The 26,643-nt window shown below is 31.0% G+C and overlaps 1 protein-coding gene across 1 annotated transcript; it reads left to right on the top strand.

Moving 5' to 3' along the window:
• Nucleotides 1-1,840: 1,840 nt before the first annotated feature.
• LOC113555041 (alpha-N-acetylgalactosaminidase) lies at nt 1,841-26,496 on the top strand. The gene is made up of 10 exons (XM_026959332.1): nt 1,841-2,436; nt 5,492-5,663; nt 10,198-10,372; nt 16,489-16,663; nt 18,125-18,219; nt 21,022-21,183; nt 22,183-22,380; nt 23,803-23,967; nt 24,051-24,123; nt 26,330-26,496. Exons 2-10 carry the CDS (start codon nt 5,500-5,502, stop codon nt 26,449-26,451), a joined length of 1,329 nt encoding a protein of 442 aa, XP_026815133.1. The 5' UTR covers nt 1,841-2,436; nt 5,492-5,499; the 3' UTR covers nt 26,452-26,496.
• The last annotated feature ends 147 nt before the right edge of the window (nt 26,497-26,643 follow it).

Below are 26,643 nucleotides of genomic sequence, written 5' to 3'. Positions count from 1 at the left end.
ACGATTTGAGTTTACGTACGTAAGTACACACTCACGCGTATATTATGTAAATTGTGTCATGAAAACAAAGTGATGCACTTATTATTTGTCTCCTTATATTTAAACACTGAGCACTCAAGTCTAAGTCAATTAGAATTTTAACAAAATTGTAACAGAGACGCGAAAATTATGTGACTATATTTTTAGTCCGTGATTGAGCAGAATACTGTATAGTATAAAACGTAGTAATGTAATATATTACAGTATCGTTAAACATATTTTATACTTCAAAGAAAAAAGACCTATGAAGTATATCAATATTTTATTATAAGTAACTATAATAATATATACTATATCAGTTATCAGGAAACATTTTACTTTTAATTGTGATGCATACAACGTCACGGAATACATAACGCGGAACTTTCTAACTTTTAATTATGTAGCATTCATATTTTTTACTCGAGCCATTAGAAGTTATGTCATATTAATTCGTATTTCACTGCTCGCCTCGTGTCTTTGATAATTCATTAAAATAATATCTAATTATGATAATAATTCTATGATGGAGAAAAAAATTTCCTGTTATACGATTAGCGGCAATCGTTACTAGGTAAAAATTAAATTCTAAACGATGAAATTAGCATATTTTTCGTAACATATAACGGTATTATTATTTTTTGCAGTTATAATTTCTAAGGTGTGTATATTGTCGAATAATGATAAAAAAAAAAAAAATAGCAAAAATTGTCATTTTTGTTTTTTGCATTATCCATACATTACTTGTAAAACTAACTTAGGCACGTAGGTATAATAATTAGAGGCAGTTTTTAAGGAACTATACGTTTAAAAAAGTACACATCATGCCTACAAGGTACTCGCGATTGGTTCGGGCTGTATGTGTAGGTAGACGTATAGAGTAATAATAGGTAAAGAATACACACTCACACACATGCACATAACATTAACGATGGGCCCGTGATGATATTGTATTATATTAAATGAATACAAGTATAACACACGATCTCTCTCGTTGCTTCGGGATAGGCGAAACGAAATATGATTGTTTTCCGGTTAATGACGACGACGACAACGACGACGCGACGACTGTTAAACTCATAATAAATATGTATATATTATATATACCTATATAAGAGCAATGAGTAATTTACGGGCATTAAATTAAAAAATAAATAAAAAACGTATAATCATAGCAATTTAAAATTTAAAATCCAAGGATATACGTCTGTTAGCGAGAAAGGTAAGTATAAAATATATATAATATAAGTACACAACTATTTGTAACTCTACCCATATAGATCTGGTACCCTTGCGCAAAACATATATATACATATATAAATATATGTATACATGCACACGGCGAGTTACACGCAAATATCAAGTACCTACACCTGTAATACTACGTCCTGTGCGTAAAAAACATATATTATTATCGTATGAATCGTACATATTATATGCGCCAGAGATGCGATTAAGTTATTACTCATTATTGTTCGTCGGGAATGGAATGCATTTTTTTCTTATTTTCGACACATTAAAATAATATCCTATTCTCGAACGTATTTTAAATGGATAACCGGTCGTCGGTGAACGGCACCGATATTGAATAAAAATCTAAGAAAAAAACTGATAGGTTAAAAAATAAACCCGCGTACGTGTGTCGGTGGCTGAAAAATAAAAAAAAATGTGGGATTGTCCAAGGACTTTGGTTTTTAAGAGTTTTCGCGCAGAAAACTCATCTATACGACGACGATGCGGTGGCGGCGGCGGCGGTTCGTCTCCCCGCCGCGCCGCCGAGCGGGTCCTCGAACCAGTCCGGCGAACGCGCGCGCGCCACAGTCGCCGCCGCACACATCACACTACAGCTCGTCGACGAACCGACACGACAGTCGTCGCGAAAGCACACACGCCGTCAGACGTCTCTCCTCTTGCAACAGCCTAACATAATAATATATATTATATATAATTAAAAACAATAATACGATAACGCGATCACACATTGTACGCGATCGCGCAGAAACCGGCGGCGACACAGTTTTTAATATCTCGGCACGGCGTCTCGTATACACCGGTGAGAGGAGAGAAGGAATACACTGTTTATACATACAGCACACACACACACACGCACACACACGGAGCGGACACTCTGCAGGACGACCGCGACGCCGGAAGATGATGTGCGTGGACATTGGTGAATTATAGTGTGATCGATATATCACTATAACACGATATACCGCTCGATATATGGAACCGGGAGTATCGTCGAACCACCGAAGACATTCTCCAAAACGTTTCTTTTGGCGGACATGAGCGGTTGAGCTTGGACGCTTTACACTCACAAACACGCACACGTCCCGTGCCGGATAGAACACGATTCGCGCACCCGACTGCAAGAGGAGCAGCGACAGCCGACTTCTCCGCACGATCACGCGACAGGTAAAAACCGTACCTATATAGATGCCATTATGTCTACATCGTATATTATAATAATATTTACAAACGCGCTGCAGACGACATTTTACGCGACGGTGTATCGGTATTGTATCGCATAAACTACGTCGAACGGATCTGACCTAATCTCGATCTGGTTATATAGATTGATTTCCATTTCTAATAACCCTTTCATTTGAAACACGACGTTTCTTTCTACATTGCTGTTCCCGACAACCCACCCCGACGACTCGATTGAAACTCGAATCACGATCTACCTATTAAAATAAATGAATACCTACGAAAACGACATCGAGTCAGTCGTTATCTAGAGCGATTTATTCCTTACGCCCGTTAATGTGATTGTCACTATAATCACTCATAATAGTATAAACATTTAGTGTATAGATATGCTTTTAATATTTTTCAATAGGTAAAATTTTGTTATACGTCTTCGTAGTGCTATTGCAAATATACACTATATTTTATAAGGGGTTACTTCCTTTAATTTATTTGAAATATTTATATGCTTTATCGAAAAACCCGTCTTCAATGATCATAATTACCAATTAAAATATTATAACGGCTTATTTTATATTATTCTATAGTGTTTCTCGTAGTTAGGATTTTTCCGCCCTAGGGCAACACAACTTTTGCTCCCTCCTCCGCTCATATAATACTAACACGATTTTTATATGTCAAACAAAAATAAGAAAATTAAAAAGTTGTTGATGTTTTTCATTTTCATACGTTCAATTAACTAAACAAAACACACGATTTATTTTTCATATATATTGGGTAAAAAGTACGAAATTTTTCGGGCCACTTGGGTTTAGCCACTTCTTTAACATTGTCAGGATGTGCTGAGAAGAGCATTATCCTTTTAGTTTTGCCCTATATATTTTCGTTTATCTTCACAAATCAAGTGCTATAACACTGCTATTATAATTTTAGATTAAAAAAAATCCATCCTCTGTATAAATTAGTCTTAGAATATTAATGCTCGCACCATTCAAATCTCTGCATTCTATAAACCTACATAATAACTATATATAATTTATACGATACAAGCACCACTTGGTATAACTAATACGCTTTGATGTGTGTGAAAATGACCGAAATTTAAACAAAATAATATGTGTTACACTTATCGTATAATTCTCGATATAATATTATACTCAGAATTTGTCTGAGCCCAATCTATAAATAGAGAAAGTTTCATGTCCAGAAAGTTTTACTCTTCAAAACTTTGACAAGCTTCAAAAATAAAACATTTGTTCTAGTCAGACATTGTTTTATTCATATTAGCTTTATGCAGGTATATCGTTTATATTGCCATTGATTTAAAAAAAAAAAAAAACCTGTGATCGATGACCGCGATTGACCGAAAACGTTCCATTATACTACATTATTTTTTTTTGAAAATATATTTACATTTTTTCCTTAGCTATATTTTAATGGGATGCAGGAAATATTCAGTAAAAAGGTGTCAGCTGCGAGTATAAACGACGTCACCCGTCACCATGGGAAAAAATGATTTTCACGTTAGTTCAACTTTTTCTGTAAACCACGTCTAATCGTTGTCTTTATTCCTGAGGATATCATCGCACCAGATGCTCAATAGCTATAGTCGATTAGGTTTAAGAACAATAAGAAACGATTTTCACCAAAATGTTGTTTACAGCTGGTTTGTTTACCTATATAACAACAAAGCGTATTATAATTTTACCAAAATTCACATTTCCCATACCATTAACTATACAAAGTTGTTACACTGTAACCCTAATAGATTAAATCTATCTTTGAAGCAAATAATTATCAAAGTATATGATGTTTTATGACTAAAATGTCAATGTCCTTATCTAGTTATCTATTAAGTTGATATAAACCTATAGTTTAAAGTCTAAAGCATATTATAATAATCGTACGGTTTTAATATTTGTAAATATTTATTTAAGACGAACGTACCTACAATTAACATTAATCATTTTATGAGTAATCAGAAATCGTATTTATATTTCTAAACTAGGTATGTATGACATATTTTCAAATCATTTTAAACGTTATCAAACGATTGACTGACGATCAATTTGTAACCTTCAAATGTGATATAACCGGTTAAATGCAGTCGATTGGTCTAGTGAACATATATTACTTCATTAGTATTTATTTTATTATATAATAAAATTAACATCGTATTAATGTTATTGATTTTTTTTACTAAATAATTTTTCTATTTTAAACTTTTTACATATATTTATTTTGAATATTAATTTTAATGAAATTCTATAATTTATTCCTACACTGCATACTATAAGCATTTTATAGATTTGCGGATTTTGTCGAAATATTTTAAAAGTATCAGTTATTAATATAATCAGTAACTACTTACTAGTTAATCATAACTCATAAGTTGATTCCATTTAAATATGTGGTTTATTATACATACATATAATTAGGTTATAATAATGCTACAATTAAAAGTGTTATCAATTTTAAATGTTACATTTTTATCTACAAAAACAATATTATAACAAAATTAATTTAAAAATATTTGTTTATCTTTTTCCAAATTTTCAAAGTTTATATACAAGTATAATATATTTAGCTTTCTATTCAAATTGCATAATCAAATAAATCTCGCAATTCATGCATTGAATTCTACGATACACCCAAAGAATGTCTATTAAAAATGTATTGTCGTTGAATGATTAAATAGTACGAAATAAGTTTATTGAGTATAGTCTATTATAATATAATAATATTTTTGTTTAATACACCTTTCTAAATAAGATAATTGATTTATCATTGTTTAGTATTGTAGTAATATTGCAATAATATACACAATGTAATAAACTATTATATATTCCTATTATAGTATTATACAGTTAAATTATTGAGACTGTTTTAGCACCCTAAACTCTAAATTTTTGAGTAAAAATTATCGAGAAATATATTTTATATATTAAAATTATACTTATTTGACGTGACAATATTATAAAATATTTTTAATACAAAAAAAATATGTAATTAATAGTACATAATTTTGCTATATTCGCAGATAACAATATGGCAGCTTTTCAATGGATAACAGCCTTAACGGTGTTCCAACTGCTGACAAGCAGTTTTTGCCTGGAAAACGGTTTAGCCAGGACACCTCCTATGGGATGGTTAGCGTGGGAAAGATTTAGATGCAATACCGATTGCAAAAACGATCCTGACAATTGTATAAGGTAATATTAATAGTTCTTTCATATATAAATATATTAAAACTATAAATAATATTTAGATTTTATAAGACACAAATAAAAAATAAGTTTGTGTTTATGTTTGTATACCAAATCGTAATGCAAATACCTACTTAGTTTCTTATTATTTATAATGATTGATAATGTTTATTTTTGCTGGTAAATAGAGTAAACAATATTTTATAATAATTTAAATATTAGATTTATTTCCGGATATTAATTATCATTATGTAAAGTGAATTTAATATAGTTCGAAAAGCTATTAAAATATTATTATTTTAAATTGAATACTGTGTACCTATAATAATTTATTATATAGTATACTTACACAAAATGTAATTTAATATTATGTTCCACGATCGACGTAAATAGACAATCTAATTTTGTCAACTGCGTGCTCAGATGTCATCGATAATGATATTATTGTTAGCTTTTTTTTCTAAAATTTCTTTTTTTTTATTTTCGGGTTTGCCAACATTATAATTTTTGGTACTTTCCAAACAGAAATTTCTCATTAGAAACCAATACCATTTTTATTGTGGTGATCTACGTCAATTGACGGAAACAAACCACGAAATCAATGAAAATCAATGAGAGGTGACAATCAGTCGCTATTGCATTAATATAATATTATGCACGTTAAATGTCGACCACAAATTATTAGTCATTATATTATGCATTATGCACAGTTTCGCATAAACGATAATAGTACGGGCGACTCCTGTCTACTGCAGACGACAGTAGCCGAAAACACCTATAGCACAACAAAATACTCCATGCGCAACCTCGTCAAATTGTAAACTAGTTAAAAAACAAACGTAACAAAAGTCAAGGGCAGATGCATATTGTGTTATACGCGCATGCATAATAATGCCTATAGTAGTTATTTTATATCCGAGTGAGGATGAACCAAGTACAAATAATGTATCAAGTACAAGAACACGTTATAACAACGATAACAATGCGTTCATGACATTCGTCCTCGGAATTCGGTAAAAACTGCTAATTAATAATCACGGGTTGAAGATAATTTGAATTAATGAATCAAAAGCACGTTTTTAATCATAATATCCTCGTCGTTCGTGTGGAGGCTAAAAAAGTATAATAATAATTATGTACAGTGCACTCAACTCAACAACAATGATGCCCCGAAACTCGAAACTATAGTCCAGCCTACATGCCACAGTTCGAGTATATTATCTAGACGTTGTATAAACCTAACTACCTATTTATATATATATAAATAATTGAGAATAAATGATGTCGTTTATTTTTTTGTTGTAATAATTAGCCTAGATTTTGTCATCAGATTTTTTTCCCATCTACCGAATTTGTCAAGGTACGCAAATCGTCGTGTAACGATTACTGATGAAGGAAACAATCGCGATCTGCTAAATGTTATTCGGTTACGCAACGCGCCGATACCGAGAGGCTGCAACACGTATATATATATATAGCATTATGTTTAAGACATAAACAAGGAATCGATTGTTCTGCCGTACGATCTGGCCCAGAAAACTGGTATTGCAGCTGATATTGCATATTTTCACCTACATACAATACGTATATATCCCTCCTGTGGCTTACCGATAGCAAAAATATCTATAATTATTTTTATCTCTGCGTTCGTATAGGTACGTAACAAATAATAATAACACATCGACTGGCTTGACGTCACGATTTTAAGTAAAAAAAAGAGATCACGACAAAAACGTGCGTGGGTTGGTATGTATGCTATGTATAGATTTATAATATATATTGTACACGATGTATGTGCGTTTTTTAGTTCGCCCCCTTAAAACCATTCTGTTTATATGGATATAAACCGTTTTACACAATTAATGGCGAGTGTGGTAAAAGTTATCACGTGGATGTCAACAAAAAGCAACATGTAGTGTAGTACTACGTTGATCTGTCATACAATATTTATTATTCGGCTAAAAAATGAAAAAACTCTACAGTTATTGATGAGTTTTAAAATATCTTTTTTTAAATTGACGCGTACAATAAAAAAACAACAACGGATGAATGGAGCCAAGAAGAGACCCTCGGTATCCGCAGGGATCGCCTGCACATTTCCAACGAGGCGGATGATTGATTACCATGGTCGGTCATCATGATTTTGTTTTCATCCATTTTTAAGGATACGAGTGGTTATGAACTGTTACGATACTGAACAAGTAGAGAAAATTATTTTTATGCTGCCGTTTAGTTAAACAGTATAGTAAATCAAAAATAAAAATAAAATCTTGATTCCGTTATTTAAAGTTTAACACTGAAATACTTACGTATTATTCGTACTATTTCCGATCCCATTCAATTTTAAACCCACCACGGAAATCAGAATATTTTAAACAATATAATATGCCATCTGCGTATTCGTATATAGTAAATTTAATAGTATAGCTGCCTATATTATGATGCAGTCGGAGAATTCTTTGATATGGAATAGAATTCCTTTTGTTTTCGTATTTATTTTTTTTTTTAATTTTACGTTCAGGTTTTACGCATGTTCCGCCGTAATGATCATTTTGGACGGGGACTTCGTCGATTGGAATTAGGCAAAAAAAAAAATGCATATATATCATATATACTGCAGTCACGATTCGGTACCACACGCCGCGGCCGGTTGAACTCTATTGCTAGAAAACCTAGTTTTTGTTGTTTTTTTTTCGGCACGAAAAGGGCATGGAAAGAACGCACCGTGGCGGACTATTATGTCGCACATAATCGCGTCGTAGGGTCGAATTCAGACCTTGAACCGAAGTGGATAAATATATAATAACATTATAGACGTCATACACAAAGTGTTGGAATACTCCTTTTATAAAATTATAATAATAATAACAACAACAACGACGCTATCCGTGTGTCCTCCTTATCGATTATTGTTACAGTGACAGGAAAATGGTATGCGTACACATTATTTGAATTATTATTATTATTATTATTATTATTTCGGAGTTTTGTGGCAGTTCTAGGTCGCTATACACACTAGATTAATTTTGTTTATCCGCATACTACGGAAACGCCGGACACATCGAGCAGTATAGTGACAAGCACTCGTTCTCGCACTAGATTATGTCAGTGTTGACGACGAAAATACGTTTATAAAAAATAACAAAATTATTAAAATGATTACAGCATATTTTCGAATGAAGTTAGTAAGTAGTTATCATTCAGATCACAATGAAAAAAGTGTCCTCTAGTCCTTTATTTATTTTTTTTTTAAATATTATTTAAAAGATTGTTTTACAATTTATTCAAGTATGCACATTGCACAGTATTTATTTATCATCTATTATTAATTGACACTGATGTTTTGTTAAAATACGTTATACTCGAGACCGTGTCTATTAACTATTATTTCCGCGATAAACGAAATTGAATTTTGTTTTATGGATACACTGTAGAGTATAGGTTTAATAAATAATATGATTAATTTCAACTCTGACATTTTAAATTGATCCAGTAATATACGATGGAATTCCTGACTTGGTGAACAGAAAACGGTCATACGGAAGTAATTCGAAATAAACTACGAATAATCAATTTCGACCGTGCTTTGTATACATGTATAGTCTACGCAAGACATTACCGTTTTTGGGAAACCAATTACTACTCCAGTACAAAATTGGTGACGGATTATTAATTATATTTATCTATAGTGTATAATATAATCTTGTGGGACGAATTCGGTGCAAATAACGCCATTACACTCAATCAAGTGCTTCGGTTGGAACGTAAAGATCTATATAAAATAACGTATACTATATATTATATACACGTACACCCGCTGCGTACAATGTACACACTTGTTATTTCGTTGATTGAGTGCTGAAACTTTTAAATATCACGTTGCTCAGTATTTATCCAAAGAGTCAAATTATGAGACTGTGAACTCAAAAAAAAAAAAAAAAAATCGTAAATCGATTTCATCAAGACTACTGAGAACAAAGTGCTATTATTATGTATATTGTACAGAACGTTATAAGTTATAATAATATACAACAGTAAGGTTGCCCGTGTAATTATATGTAGCTAGGTAAATAGCAGAAATTACGATGAACTTCATTGTGTATATTATAAAAATATATTTTACGTATATATTATGCGTTAATGCCAATATAATTAATACTTGCCTAGAAAATAATCTTATTAGACAATCTACAATCTATGATATGTTTAAAAGTTAATTCGTTCAATAATTACTCGACGGCAATTAGACTACAGTTAGTCAAGTTCATGTACGAAATGTATTCAAAAATTATGAAAACCTTGGTATAATTGCAAAAACGATGACGTATATGAAGTTTTCCAAATTTTTAAATACACGTAGTATTTTATTATGATGAAAATTTTTTGTTTTCACAAAAAATATGTACACTGTAAGTACATGTAAGACTTGAAAGTACAAAAAGTATTGTTATATTTTCGTATAATAATAATATAGCAATAATAATAATGATTTGAAGTCACATGTTATATTGTCATTGTCTGTTTTGTGTTATGTATACAGCGAGAAACTCTTTAGGACCATGACAGACCTTGTGATATCCGAAGGGTACGCTGCTGTCGGCTACGAGTACATAAACGTGGACGACTGTTGGTTAGACTTTGCAAGGTCGTACGATGGTAGGCTACAACCTGATGCCAAACGGTTCCCCAGAGGAATGGCTGACCTATCCGAATACGTGAGTACCTATACCTACCTATAAAATATATATACTTATTATTCTATTAAATAGTGATTATTTACGATTTATGTGCAATAAATGTAATAAAAGGTTTTGTATAATAATATGTACGGGTACGCCCACAAATCCAGAAAACGAGAGTATATACCTACCTATATAAAAAATATTATAATATATATAATATCGTAAATATAAATCATTGATGTAGGGTAAAAATACGAGATTTAATATTGAACAGTCATAACCTATACAAGTACGATGACATAATATATAGGTAATGTGTCATCTAATATCTTATTCGATTAAAAATTAAAAAGATTTAGCAGTTGCAGTGAAATGAAATGTTTCATTTCCTTAATGTAGCTTAAATGTATACCTACTACAGATACATAAAAAATATTTATATAACCATTGCGCTACCAAATTTAGAAATTGAAAATAAGAATGAAAAATCATAAAAGTTAGTCGAACGTCTTTTTTATTCGAGATTTTATTATATTTGTAATTACTTATTTTGCGTCTATTTCTACTGTTGTATTTGAAGTAATAAAAATTCGTCAACCTATACATTATACTTATCGTCTCATGTATCGTATATGCATTTCGGTTTCATAAAATTGCTTCCGAGTCCCGATAAATCTAAACTATTCGACGTTTTAGTATATATGGTCCAATATCGGTCACACATATTTCATTAGTGACGATAAATTTATCTAATATTGTTTAAGGTAAAAAAAAAAAATCAATAATATTAGTACTACGTTTTTATTGTTCTCAGTTTTGAACAAAATTTTCAAATTAAAAACCATTTATGAAAAATAATTGCACAAAGTATTAAAGTTTCAAAGTTTGCAACGACGCTGCTGATTATTATGTACACGGAGAGGATAAAGTTCGTATTTATTGTATTTTTTTTTTTATTACATATAATATAACTTAAACTTTTACGCTAGAGTGAGTAAAACGAAGATAATACTTACTATTACATATTAATCTATCTAAAGGATATTACGTTAAGCTTTTGAATATAACATAAAACGTTTAATTTAAAATTCAACATTCTTGGCCACTGGCCTCGGTATACACCGATGAAATGCAATTAATGAACTTTTTAAAGAGTGAAACCCATGTACGAATGTCTCTATACATTATTAGAATTTAGGTTACGATAATATGTTTGTGGTTTATTTTTTATTTTTTGCAATCTTCAAATATTGCAATCTGTCGAATAACTTTTTTGACCATTCTTATAATAAGTACAAGGCATGTAATAATACATTCTAATTATCATTAACTTCGCGACGTGTTTGTTATACATGTAAGTGTACATTAATTATAATTTTTTTTTTTTTTATGGCTCGATCGCTATTCTTTAGTAATTATACCACTTAATAAAACGTGTTTAACGGTTCACGAATTGAAAAAATCCTTCTTCGGGTGATTTTAATATTATCTCATTTATAAATTATGTGTATACATTAACATTATTATAGAATATTGTCTTGCATAATATTTGAAACGTTAACGCACGAATAGAATGAAAAAAAAATTCCATTACATATTTTATTGTATTTCTCAACTTCCACGTTGAATTATTAAAAATAATATAACTGCAAAGATCTAACTCACGTTCGCCCTTATTATCAATTAGCCGAGTTGTATGTGTGTATGTATATATTGTTTGTACACATAAATGTTATATACATTAATTACTCAAGACAGTGTTATTATATTATCTAGTGCACTAATTACAAACTGTGATGTGTGTATAGTATATACTTAAACTTAATATAGTTTGAAAACCAAATTACGCTGCTCGAATATATATGGTGTACATACAATGTACATGTATAATATATGTTATAAAACAATGGGGAATGTCAATTTTTAACCGAAAAAATAATGAAAAATTATTAAAAATAAGAGAAAAAAATGATTTTAACCAGGGCGTGACAATGGATGCGACTAATTTGAAAAAAAAATCTGTTACGGCGACAGGACGTGTGATGTGCGTTGGTACATCTTATTCGAAATATTCGTCATTTTTTATGCAATATTTTTTTAACGATTAATAGTAACGATTTGTTTCAGTCTTACACTATATAATGTATACAACAGCAATTATAATTATAATAACATAATCTCAAACAAATTATGCACAGTTAAATGCTAAATGTATATAGTAATACAGTGACAACTAAACACACGCAAATCGATCATTTAACCGATGAACTCCGAGTCACGTATGTCGTATATTAATTATTATATTTTCAGTAATTATTGAATTGTGCAAACCAATAGTACTTCAGTAATAACAAATTTTCGTTCAAATAACACGGTCGTTATAGTACTTAATCATTTTACTCGCCGAATTGCTCAACGACCATTATATTAATCATAATTCATAATACTTAATTTATTGTAATAACAATAATAATAATAACGATAACAACAATAACAACAACAATAATAATAATAATAATAATAGTAACGACGACAAATGCAACAGTAACAGCATACGTACGCGTACATGGGTTTGAGGTAAAATTAAAGTAATGTATAAAATATATGAACACAGCCACACAGGGCTATGATGTTATATGATATATACAATATTATGTTTATAAGTATATCACTTATAAAATTAATAGTGTGGATAAGTGACTGTCATTTCTAACGTAGAAAAGTACAGTAAAAAATATCATTTTTTTGCGTTTTTTACTTTTTGTACACACATTTTTTTCCAGAAACAAAAATCCGATATCACCTGATTCATACGTGCAACACACGATCGTCGTAGAATACTTGTAGCCGTATAATTTTATGCGTTTGAAGTATCAGATTAATATGATGGTCTCCTGCATAATATTATACGGAATTATATTCATGATGACAAACAAACGCATTTCGCTTGTTAATTATCTTTCTTTTCGATACAAGTACCTAACTATGTTATTATACTTACACTAGTTACACTCAGTGAATCATAATCGTGAACTTTAAATGTCTGTATTCGATTTCATTGCGCGTGTATAATATAACAATAATTGCATAATAAATGTATAACTCGTCTTATCTCGACTGGAGATATAGTAGACGTGGTTCGTTTGAGCTGCGTTTTCACAGCTGACAGCACTATAATTGTCACATGATATAGTAATTGAGCAAATAAAATATTTAAAAGTCAACACTTAAACTTGTGGATTTTAATCATTTTTCAAAACACCTACTCGAAGAACTTAACCCTCTTCCTTCTCTGTGCTTTTACGTGTACAACTTTTGAAATGCTTTTAGCCATGAAGCTCTTAACATTTGACAAGTCATTTTACATTTAAACTTAACCTTGCAATTCTGGCTAATGATTATTTACAATCTATATAAACAATATAGTCTATCAACTTTTGTTTTTATATGTCATTAAATTTTAAAACGTTAATCGAACTTTAATTTTGCTCAATATATATTATAACAGAATTCGTGTATATTTAATAATGATATAATATTCCAAAAGCGTTTTGACGATCGTTATTGTGACGCTGTGTTTGTTTATCTCATGCGTTGTTTATAAATGCGCAATAGTGATAATAATAATAATGATTATTATTAATTATACGTATAGACTCTGTTATGAAAACATTATTGACTCGGTTAAAATCAACGTGCATTCTTATGATAATTAAACAGAATACAGATAACGAATGAAGATAATTTAACACTTAAATAATTTCATTAGGTCATCTGGGTCAATAGGCGTATATATAAATATAAATACGCATAATATGCGTTTTAAACTCATAACAATAGAAAAAAAAAATAAATGATTATCTCGAGTTTAATTATGTACCTACTTTTAAAAGCGTTTAAATGTTTTTAAACGTATTATTAATAATTTAATATGAGATCTGCAGTCACTACATATAGCATTATCATTATAATATTGTATTAATTTACAATGGTGTATAATTGACGACACGATTCGCGTGTAAATCATGATTTTAAAACTACGAATATTTAAATATACACATTATTTGATAACTAACAAGATTCCTAGTATGCTAGGTATACCTATATAATAATAAGTAAGTTATAAGTGTAAATGAGAAAGAAATTATACTATGCTAATTGCTAGTAGCTAAAGTTGTTATACGAGTATGTTATACAAAAGTGAACCATAACGTAATTTTTCAAAACTTTCATTTTCAAAACTAATTCTCTTAATATACATATTTTTTGCATCGATGTACGAGTATAAAATATCTATAAGAAATTAAACTTCGTTGTTCGTAATAATAAAAAAAAATATTATTATTTTTTATTGTCGTCATGATAGTGTTTCGTTACACTGAGTACTAAAAATCAAAATAAAATAACTCGACTTGTTTTTCACTGCGTTTCACACAATAATATAATTATAAATATTATTATGATTTTCGTTGTGAGTTATATAAATTTAAATTTGTCTATTGATTAAACATTTGTCACTTACACACAAACTAATATTCTATTTTGTGGATTTTAAACGTATTATAATTTGGACGACTATAGTCTATAATTATAACCTATATCTGAAATTAGTAGCAAACTAGTAACCTAAATCCTAAAGTAGGTACATAACAATATAATTATTTACTAAGTATATACAGACAAAGTAATAAAGAAACAAAGAAAATGTGCCAAATCGTCATGGTCTCTGTTAAACTTGTATAACTGTTTCCTATAATTAATACTTTTTAAATCAAATTTCAGAAAATTATTATTGTATTTTAGTCCCAATTATATCCACAACATTTTATGGTTTATATATAAATTCAAAATTAAAATATTTTAATAAATTATTGTTTTCTATTGTTCCTGATATATAATTAATCTTTAATAGCTAATTTATGAAAATCGATGCAAGTGTTTTAAAAATTTGATAATTTATGCCATCTACTAACAAATATTCGAATACATAGTTATATAAATCGTAGGGTTTCGACTGCATGACGCATAAAGCTAATATAGAAGAGTAAGTTTACATTACATATTTATTTGAGTGGGCGGATGCAGTGTAATACGAGGTCATATATACGACGAGACACCCTGCATAGTATAATATATATATTAGGATTTAAGTGCTACGTGTATGTGCTAGTTATATATATATATAGAGGCGGTAATGAAGTTTATTATATCATACAGCAGGACAGTTCTATCAGTACCATTGTGAGTAACAAAACGAAAGTCTTTTATAGCCGTTAGATTCATTATATGTACCTGCGTAATATATGTAATACACATATTTCGTTTATTTATGAAGTACTGCTCTATTTTGGGTCGACGAAGACCCTCCCCCACCCACACATATCATACGCGATGTGCAATATCAATAAAAGTCTGCATTACAGATAATATTCATGACAATGATTTAGGTGAAAGTTTCGTCATATACTTAATGACATTTTAATGTTCACAGTTTACCGCACAGTTCACGCACGTCATAATATTACGCATCTCAATATTTTCAATTTCTTTGTAAACTGTTTTGTATTACATATGCATTATCATGCCTACACATAATAATATAAATAATATATACTTTGGTAGTGCGGAAATAGTATATTAGAGTATAGTATAGTAAATACTTATGTGTATATAAGGTTATATATACAGTATACACAGTATGTCAGTGCCCTGCAGTGTTGTTTTAGAATAATAGAGATAAATTTATTTATTTATTTTGAAAAAAAAACATTGCTTCGAGTATCACATAATTGCACTATATTATTCCGATGACAATAGAATGGCAAATAACGACTTTCGAAAAACTTTAAGTACTAAGACTAAAACGATGTCGAATCTATTTTATTATCACTGCAGATCTATTGCATTTCAGTCGGTGTTACGTATTATATAGGCATTACATTATATCTATATTATCTCAAGTCTAATATATATTCGATTTTAACTCAAATCAAAATAATATAATACTATTATAAGACATGATAAACATATGTGTATGTGTGTTAACGGAGAGGGGAGACGCTGTAGGGCGTCAAATCTGCAATGATTCCAAACACTGATCTGTCGATAGATAATGTAATAATATATTTTTGGCTTTTGTTTGTATATAGATCCATTCGCGAGGACTGAAGTTCGGAATTTATGAAGACTACGGTAACTTCACGTGTGCTGGCTACCCGGGAATCTTGGGATCTCTCGAAGTGGACGCGTTTACGTTCGCTGAATGGAACGTGGATTTCGTCAAACTGGACGGCTGTTATTCGCTACCCAAAGACATGGACCAAGGTATAACATAATATAACATAATGATGTTAAATCATATAACTATAATTATTGCTATGGCACCGAATAAGAGTTCGCTCAAATCGGGTTGTAATTATTAGAGGTCCCTATTTCACGTGTATACACGTTTTTACACGATATTGCAATAAACGAAAACACTGAAAACAGTTATTTATCGGTATATGGTCGTGATTGATATTTTTAAACATTATCTTTTTCATGCGTTTTCGGCCTTAATCTTGCATTTAATATAACATATATTCATTGTATGATTGACAATTGACGATAGCCGATATGCCCGATAACAAGGATATGCTCTAATTACATCGGTTGATGTGGAACGATTGTTTAGCGTTTTAAAAATATTTTGAGACCAAATAAACGACATTTAACATTCAATAATTTAAAAGAAATTATAATTATTTAATTCAACACATAATTTTGATATTTTTTTTCATAAAAGCATTGTACTACAGAAATAAATTTTTTTCCCACATATTTGGCCGGTTTTAGACTTTTAGCATATATTTTATAGATTGTATGGGTAAGATTTAGGTAGAACAACTATGAATTTTATACTTGCAGCCTATAAGTTTTAAATATATCAATTATTTAAAACAAAATTTAGATACACGGATTCCCTAGTAATTACACGTGTACCTGGATTTTAATTACATGTGTAAATCATTACATTACATCATTACAATTAATACTTTAAGATACGTGTACACGGGATCCATGTACACGTGTTGGTTAATACTCGGTCAAAATCGTGAATTCTAGTTATAATTATGATGACCAGACATAAAAATTTTAAAAAAGTACATTTTTTTTTTGATAAAAATACCATATGTAAAATTTGAATAAATAAATACAAAACATTGTTAATATGTAGGAAGCATATTAATAGATACAAATTAAATTAACTATGCTACCAACCATATTAAATTGCATTAGCTCGAACCATAAAATATAAATTAATACCAAATTATAAAAATCATAAACACGTATCAGCCCATAATATTTTCAAAAAGAGTACAATTGTATGTACTTAACACTATTGTCAAAGACACTAGGACATGCATCAAAAAAGAGTACTGTCCTACGAAAAATAGTACGTCTGGTCACCATAATTATAATATATCACATTGTCTAACGACTTGTCATTTTTGAAAGGGGAGAGATTCCATCTTAGGGATTGAGCCTTGTTTTTTTATTTACTTATAATATTTTATCTACGTATTATAAATAAAAATAACCAATTAACATCGGGTAAAAATATAAAATAAATGTAAGAATTATTGATTAATTTGGGTATTGAAGGCCCAAGGGAACCCTCCGTATCTGCAAGAGCTGACAGTTGTATTGAAGTATGTTAATTATTTCTCCGTCATCTGAGACACGACCGTGGATGCCATCAGATACGTTGTTTTTGCACATCGCTTATATTTTTGTCTTTTACAGGTTATAGCGAATTCGGCTACCACCTGAACAAAACTGGCAGAGCCATGGTGTACTCGTGCAGTTGGCCAGTTTACCAGACCTACGCGGGATTACAAGTGAGTAGCAGGCATACGCAGCATGTTATATCGTATTGGTAATATTTATACATTCATTCAGATCGAGCGAGCGAAAATATTTTCGTTTTGTTTCATCAGTCCTCACCGGCACGTCACACTAAATTGTTTAACAATATTATAAATAACTTGTAGAACCTGGATGTCGATGACGTTATCCTTATTTTCTGAGATTTTGATTTTACGCGAATGCCGAAAAATTTGGTTTTTTTTTCGAAAAACTTCAGTGCCTACCGAATCATATTTACAGTCAACACTTGCATGTTGTTGCACGTACATTTATTGAAATACATATCATGTATTTACATGTCCACACCTATAACCTACTCGGAAAGGGACACGTGCCCGACAAAATAATAAATATATCGCGAGTGCTATAATATGTTTAAATGGTGTTACTACGATTTCGTTATAATTATTATTTATTATTATATATTATGACGGATGGGCGGATCGCATATTATTATTATTTATTATTTTACGTCGGTTGACAGAGGGAGACGACTGTTTCGTGTGACTGGCGGCGGTTCATTACGGTAATACGCCAACTATCGGGCGACCCGTCCGCGTGTCATATAATATAATTCTATAATAGTTCGTAATCGCACACTAACAGTTTTTAGTCGTTCTTTCCGGCAACACACATGCATATAATATAATAATGATGATAATAATATTATTATCGTTGTTATTATATTGCCGTATCCCTCCGGGTATCAGAACACGATGCAAGTGGTTGGGGGGGGGAGCAACGGTCGAATAACGAACACCGCCTGGCCTCCGAGCGGTTAATACTCGACACTCGTCTAAAAATTATATAGAAAGTGTGTTCGAGACATGTCGTCGTGTCATATATATATATATATATCTATTTATTTATTATATATGTATACAGGTAAACGTGTAGTTGGATAACCGTGAAAATTGTCTGAAATCGCGGTACAAAGCCCCCCCGGACGACCGACGAGAGTAGTCTTAGCCAAACGCACAAAAATCATTATTGTGATTATCGTTATGTGTAACGTGCAGTCTGTTTGTTGTTGTGGTATATAAAACACATAATAATAAATAGTGTCAGGCGTGGTATGTTTATGTAATTTCGTTTGCCAGTCACATGTTCGATTCCGCGTTATTACCTATTTATGGCTACACATAGGTATTACACTACACCTTTAAATTATCAGCTATACGTTATAATATGTATTATTTATTACACATTTACGCGTATATGAGATAATATGTAGACGCTGAAGTCGATCGGAATCAAACTATAGACCACATATCGACGTGTTCTCGTTCTTCGTTTCCAAGTGAAACATAATATTATAATTAAGTCGCGTGCAAACGTTCAGACTGTGCTGTGTCTGCAAAAAATGTCGTCCGATAAACGATTGGAGACGATCTTGAAACCTATAGTTTCTGTACAAATAATATTTTGGCATAAATGTATACATCGATAATTTTTTACAAGTGAAGTGCCGAAAGATTTTCAAATCGGAAACACGTAAGTCGTTTCACATATCGCAGTGTCTTTATAATATACATTTGGTTCCGATTTCCGAACTCTCTACCATCACGCTGTATATTGTGTATAAAGTTTGTTACAAACATTTTACCTAGAACAGTACTTGGATATTTTTATTGTCTCGTAAATCGTGATCAAACATCACGATCGTTCGAGTTGTTCGCACAAACTGTGAACAGACATTATGCATTTCAATTAAAATCTTACATTTTGATTATGTCAAACAGGCAACTACAAATACAGGCTTTAAATTTTAACGTTAAAAAACAACGAGAAATAAAACAATTATCCGTACCGAATACCGATTACCAAGACCCAACTATAATATAATTGTGCGTTAAAATAATAATTTGTTAATTATATAATGTTGCACTCAAATTTCACAGACAATCGAATGTTCTCACAATTTCACAGTTACAGACGCCTTTTCTTACGATAAAACCTACAATTTTAAACCGTGGCATCTTATTATTATTATTATTACTATTATTTTCAAATATTTATGATAATATTATAAACTTACTTTTATTCGCATATACTTAGAACGAACGCATTTTTGTTGCAAGTCCTTCTTGCGAACAATTTTATTAAATTAATTAAACTATTTCTGAAAACTACATATTATATTATTAATTTAAATTGTTAGCAATAATTTATTGCTAATAAATAAGTAATGACTATAATATTTCTTACGGTATTGTACCATAATTTATAGTAAATTCGTAGCGTCTTATGACAAATCGAATCGTTTTCTGGTGCGTTTTCCGCCCTCTATAAATACGTACGAGGTATTCAGCAAAAGTTGAAAGTCTTCCGTAGATGGCGCTACGGTTACAGCAATAATACACAGGAACGAAATTAAAAGAGGGATTGATTGGGACAAATCCCTGAGAGCTTTTATATAATGTATGATTTTTAAAAATACATTACCAAAATGTTAATATTGTTAATAGCTAATCTCATTAAAATTGTATTGTTATTACTTGTAAGTATTGTTATTATTATTATTATTATTATTATTATCCTTAATATTAATAAACGCATTCGTCATATTATTCAAATATATTTATGGTCACTGGGTGATTCTATATAACTGTACATCAGATTTATAATTGAATAGAATACGTAAATGCTTCTCGTTTCATAACAAATATTGACTTCACTAATGATATTCTACGGCAGCTGTAAAATAATAATTACCATTATGACAACGTAATATTCAAATAAACGTTATTATTATTTGTTTATCGTGTGTTTAGCCCAATTATTCGGCTATAACATCGAGATGCAACTTGTGGAGAAACTTTGACGATATCCAAGACTCGTGGGCTAGCGTGGAGAGTATCATTGACTACTACGGTGACAACCAAGACATTATCGCTGCAAATGCAGCCCCCGGACATTGGAACGATCCAGACATGGTAATATTTCTTTAAAATCTTAAATTTTATAAATTAATGTGTATTATACATGAGTTAAGCATTTCAAATACTATATTTTACTATATAAGACGAACTTACACAGTTATATATTAAATATATAGGATACAAGGCCGTAGCCAGAAAAATAATTTTTTTTTGGGGAGGGGGGAGGTTAGAGTATAAATATGTTATATTACAGAAGTTTTAAATGTAATAGACATTTAAACCTATTCAATCTTATTTCGAGAAAAAATTTCGGGGGGGGGGGCTGAACCCTGAACCCTCTGGATACGTCCTTGATATGATATAGGATTTGATTTATGGAGCAGCTATATCAGGGGTGGCGAACCTACGGCACGCGTGCCAAAGGTTGAGCACGTTGATCAAATTTCAATGGCACGTGAAAAAATTGAAATTATTAAAATGTATACTATTTATAAAGTTTTGATTATAACTGATATAAGAAATTCAAAGAAATAAATTATATACATTTTAAAAATTATAATTACAAAAAAAGGTGTGCTTACTTAATAAAATAATATATAATAAATCAGTAACTTTATTTTTATCCTTAGAAAATTTAATTTCCTTTGGGCACGTGAACAGTTTTCAAAACCTTGATTGGAAAAATTTGGCACTTGATCACAAAAAGGTTTGCCACCCCTGGGCAATGTATAACAATTAATTTTGTTTTTTTAATCTGCTATTTGTGTAGACTAGGAATTGCTGTTTATTTACGGCAAAGAATAGAATAGAATACAATAGAATAGAATATAGACTGATACATGGTTGACTATATTTGTCGAACTGAAAGTTCACTGTGGTGTAAAGGGACAGCTATTGCCTATTAGCGAAGTAGCGATTATCCTTATATGTAGTTTACCAACGTGTTTGTCTTTGTGCCCTCTATGCATATAATATTATATAAATGCCATATTCTGTACGAAAAATTGTGTATAAATTTAACAAACTAAAGTGTCTTTCTTCGTCTTCATGTAGTTGATCATTGGAAACTTTGGTTTGAGCTACGAACAGAGCAAGGTACAGATGGCCATATGGGCTATACTCGCAGCTCCGTTGCTCATGTCAGTCGACTTGAGGACCATTAGACCCGAGTACAAAGCGATATTACAAAACAAAAAAATCATAGCCATCGATCAAGACAAATTGGGAATTCAGGGCCGCAGGATTTACAAGGTTAGTATACAAATATTTTGCCAACATCTTGTATTTTTTCATACCTACGCAATTCGTTTATTCTTTAAACTCAGAGATTTAGTTAAAAAGGGAAAACGTCGTTTTTTTTTGTAAAAATACCTACTCCGTACGGTACTTTGGTTAAATTATACTATTTACTTATAAACTCATCGGTGATTGCATAATACATATAATTATAATTATTTATAACGTTTACGTATTAAACTACATATGTGGCGCAATAATTTATATATATATATATATATATATAAATGGTTATGCATGAGTATTTGTTATACATTGTAAAAAATGGTTATTCTCACGGTATCGTATATTTTGACCACGATGAGGTGAAAGCCTATAGAAAAAATGTTCTACATTTCACTTCCCTAAAAACTAAATAAACAATAAAAATATGCACCGATACGACTACATAGGTAGGTATTTTATCTTATTTAAATTGTCATAATATCAAAATATGTACAATGGACTTAGCATTTTTTTTTTGTATCTATTATTAATTAAAAATAATTGTATATTTTCATTTAGTTTTTGATTAAGTAATAATTTGATTTATAATTTGTTAATATATTAAAATATACAATTCAGTAAAATTACTTTAGTTCGATGTACATAAATAATAAAACATTTGGTTGTAGAATTTTAATGAAATAAAATAAGTGGTATATACAATAAAGTTATAACGAGAAAAATAAACTTTTGCTGAGTGTGGAAAAAATTGAAATTTGTACCGTTTTGCTAAATAATAAATATCCGTTTAGCATTAGATTGTATTTGTATTAAATTAAATTTTTAAATTAAAATTACGACGTAAAATCATTCTTGAGCAAATGCTCAACAATTTTACAATAACAGTACCTAGGTACTCAATAAAAGCATATTTTAAGATATATATTATAAACGTATACATGCAATTCAATTATTTCGTGAACTATAATTTTATAAATAATTATCCGATGAAACGTTTTTTACCACACGATACACTGCAGACACGCAGTATAAGAAGTAATTTTTAATTTGTTCAGAAAATAAAATTAACAAAAATTGATTAATTTAGCATATTCTATAATACTGTATAATAAGATACACACATATGATTTCGACGTAAGTGAATACTATCATTATCGAACAGCTTAAGTACCTACGTAATTAAACTTCAAAAAACCTGAATTTCAATAAATTATATAATATAATATGCAGATGTATATATAGGTATTGTTATGCACTATTGAATTAAACAAAGCGTAGTAGATAGTTCATTGAAATCTTATCAATAATGATTGTCAATTATACATAATACGCTATACACAAATGGGGAGGGGTAAAACGACTTTTACACAACATATTGTTATAATTATGTGAATCAATAACAATGACGGCGATTATTATTTATTATTGCAGCACAAAGGCATCGAAATATGGGCTCGGCCGGTTACACCAATTTTCGAGAACTACTTCTCTTACGCACTCGCCTTCGTCAACCGCAGGACTGACGGTACGCCGTCCGACGTGGCTGTGGCGTTGCATGAAATGGGTCTGCTGTCACCCACAGGATACAGAATACAAGTAAAACGCACTTTTAAAACCATTTCCACAGCCCTCTTATTATTATTACTATTATTTTTACACGATATTTTTGTCGTCCGCAGGATTTGTACGAAGACGTCGACTACGGGGTACTGTCTCCACAGACAAAGATCAAGGTCAAAGTGAATCCCACCGGTAAGCTCGTTAAAAATGAACTACTGTGTCATATTTTTTATGACTTACATTGTCATAAAACCATACCTAAACTACTGTTTGACACGAAACATCTTACCCGATTTAATGCCGATATTTTTAACCCATATTATATAATATATTTATACCGACTATATATAATAAAAAAAAACAAGTTACGAAAAACCAAACGCGATATGTATTTAGATATATAATATTTTATACGTAGATATCGCAACATCAAATTTTACGACGTTACCGAAATGCAATTCAATTTTCTACTCGATAAAACGATTTAAATTTTGAAAAAAAAAAATAATAAAATAAAAATAACGACCTTACAACACGAAATAAGTATATCCTAGTATGGTTCACCGAGCATTTTTCTAAGCTACACACTTAATCACCCGCCTCCGTCGTATGATTCGAATTTAGCCTATTTATAGATTGGCAACTCTATAACGCGGATGGTATGTATTATAATATTATAATTTATAACAATAACAATCATCACGGCAAAATCACAAAAACAAATAATTTATTGTTTGTAGTAGTACACTTGGTTAGCATTGCGCAATATAAACTTCAATTATTACGGATTTATATAATCATAAGACTCGACGCGTTAAAATAAATCTGTAACTAAAAGCGTACACTATAATAATATAACTAAGTCAATATCACAACAATCTGCAAGTACTAGAGCGTACTATATATATGTATATACACAGAGCGACAAAGCGAGATAGAGAGATTGTACACTGTTAACATTTCGGTGAAGGTAATCAAAAATGAAAATAAAACAACATTTTCAAACAATTTGTAGCCATCAAACCGGGACCTAACACCTACGCGCGTATACACATAATATACAGAGATCGTCCCGAGGATATCGTAGTCGAACTTCTATTGTACCGACTACCAGCCATGTACATATATATATATTGTGATGTTATCGCGGTCGTCGTCGAATAATCACGTAAAACTGTTGTAACGCGTGATAGGCTACGAGCGGTCTGTCTCTCTCTCTCTCCAGTCACTTTGAGTGTGTAAAAATATTTAGAAGTATCTCTTCTGTTATCGACTGTACGCCATCTCGGACCAATGCGGTCGCGGAAATCGCTATTCTCGCCGATACAAATCGCACGTGCACCGTCGCAGTTACTATTGCGTATCCTCCTGGAACACGTTATGGGTGTATATCACCAATCTATATACGTAGTACGCCACATCATCTATCCGTGCATCTGTCTTTACGTGTCTCTCTGTCTCTGTTGATGACATTGTTTTCTCTTTTGGGGACGGTTCCAAAATGGATTCGGATAGTCATCGTCGTCGTTTGAAAAAAAAAAAAAAAACAACAAAATAATAAATATTTCTCTTTATTGTTATCATCGCAGTTTGTCGCATAAGTGAGATATTATAGCGTATATATTATTCTAGTGTAACGAGTATACGCATGTCGCATGGGTTATGGCGTGTACATAGAATCCGGGTCGGGACGACGACGACGACTTAGAAGTTAGAGCAAAACGCCTCAGTTCGTAGTAATATAGTAAAATATAATATAGTTTAGTCGTGATGTTAGGTTGTTATATACATATTTTGATATATTTGTCCTGCGGGTTTATGATTGCTGATATTTCATTTAGAGTTCGAATAAATTACTAGAAAATATTTTATTTTTGTTTTTAAATTCTACTTACGCGTCTGACCTATGACTTATGCGACTGTTTCCACATAGTGGTTCTCCATACACTAACTACACACCCCCTGCGATCACACGCGGTCGTACTTTATCCTCACTCCCTCGAGCCACAGCCACCAGTACATCCAACGCCACACGCGTTTGCACGTCCCTAAAAAACAAAATTTTCAAAAGTCTAAGCTTGCGTCATAGGCGCGCAACTAGGCCTCTAAAACGTGAGGTGCTAAAACTGTTGACAGTTTACCAATTAATGATGGTATTTCACTAAAATAATAATAGTTAGGTACAAAAAACAAAGAGCGCTAAATTTGAACTGAGCGCTAAAGACTTTTTTACACCACCCTAATTGCGCCACTGGCTTGCGTTGTATCGTTCAATATTTGAAATATTTTCTAATACAATAACACTGACACATCATAACATAATGTATTATGTTGATCGATTTATAATTCTGTGATATTTTATATACATATATGTTAATATTTCTTTGATCATTCACAGGTGTGGTCATATTGAAAGCGGACGTCCAACAGAACTTGATAAAGCAAAACTTCTACAAACCTTACAATCCGTTCACGCAAGTATATCCGCTAAGGACGATCAACGATTTTGTGAAAAAATGAAACCCGAATCATACCGACGAGACGCGCTGATTCAGCAATAATATCAAAAACAAAAAAATAAAATAAAATAAAAAAATATCATCGCTGACGTAAGAATAAGAATACGGATCGAGGAATGGAGTATAAAATTCAACGGACTCGTGCAATTTTCAAACCACTGTAAATTGTTGTTGCTGTAGTCCGCGGGTGTAC

The sequence above is a fragment of the Rhopalosiphum maidis genome, chromosome 2 (genome assembly GCF_003676215.2).
Source record: "Rhopalosiphum maidis isolate BTI-1 chromosome 2, ASM367621v3, whole genome shotgun sequence".
Lineage (NCBI taxonomy): Eukaryota > Metazoa > Arthropoda > Insecta > Hemiptera > Aphididae > Rhopalosiphum > Rhopalosiphum maidis.
This window is presented reverse-complemented; position numbering and strand designations above follow the sequence as displayed.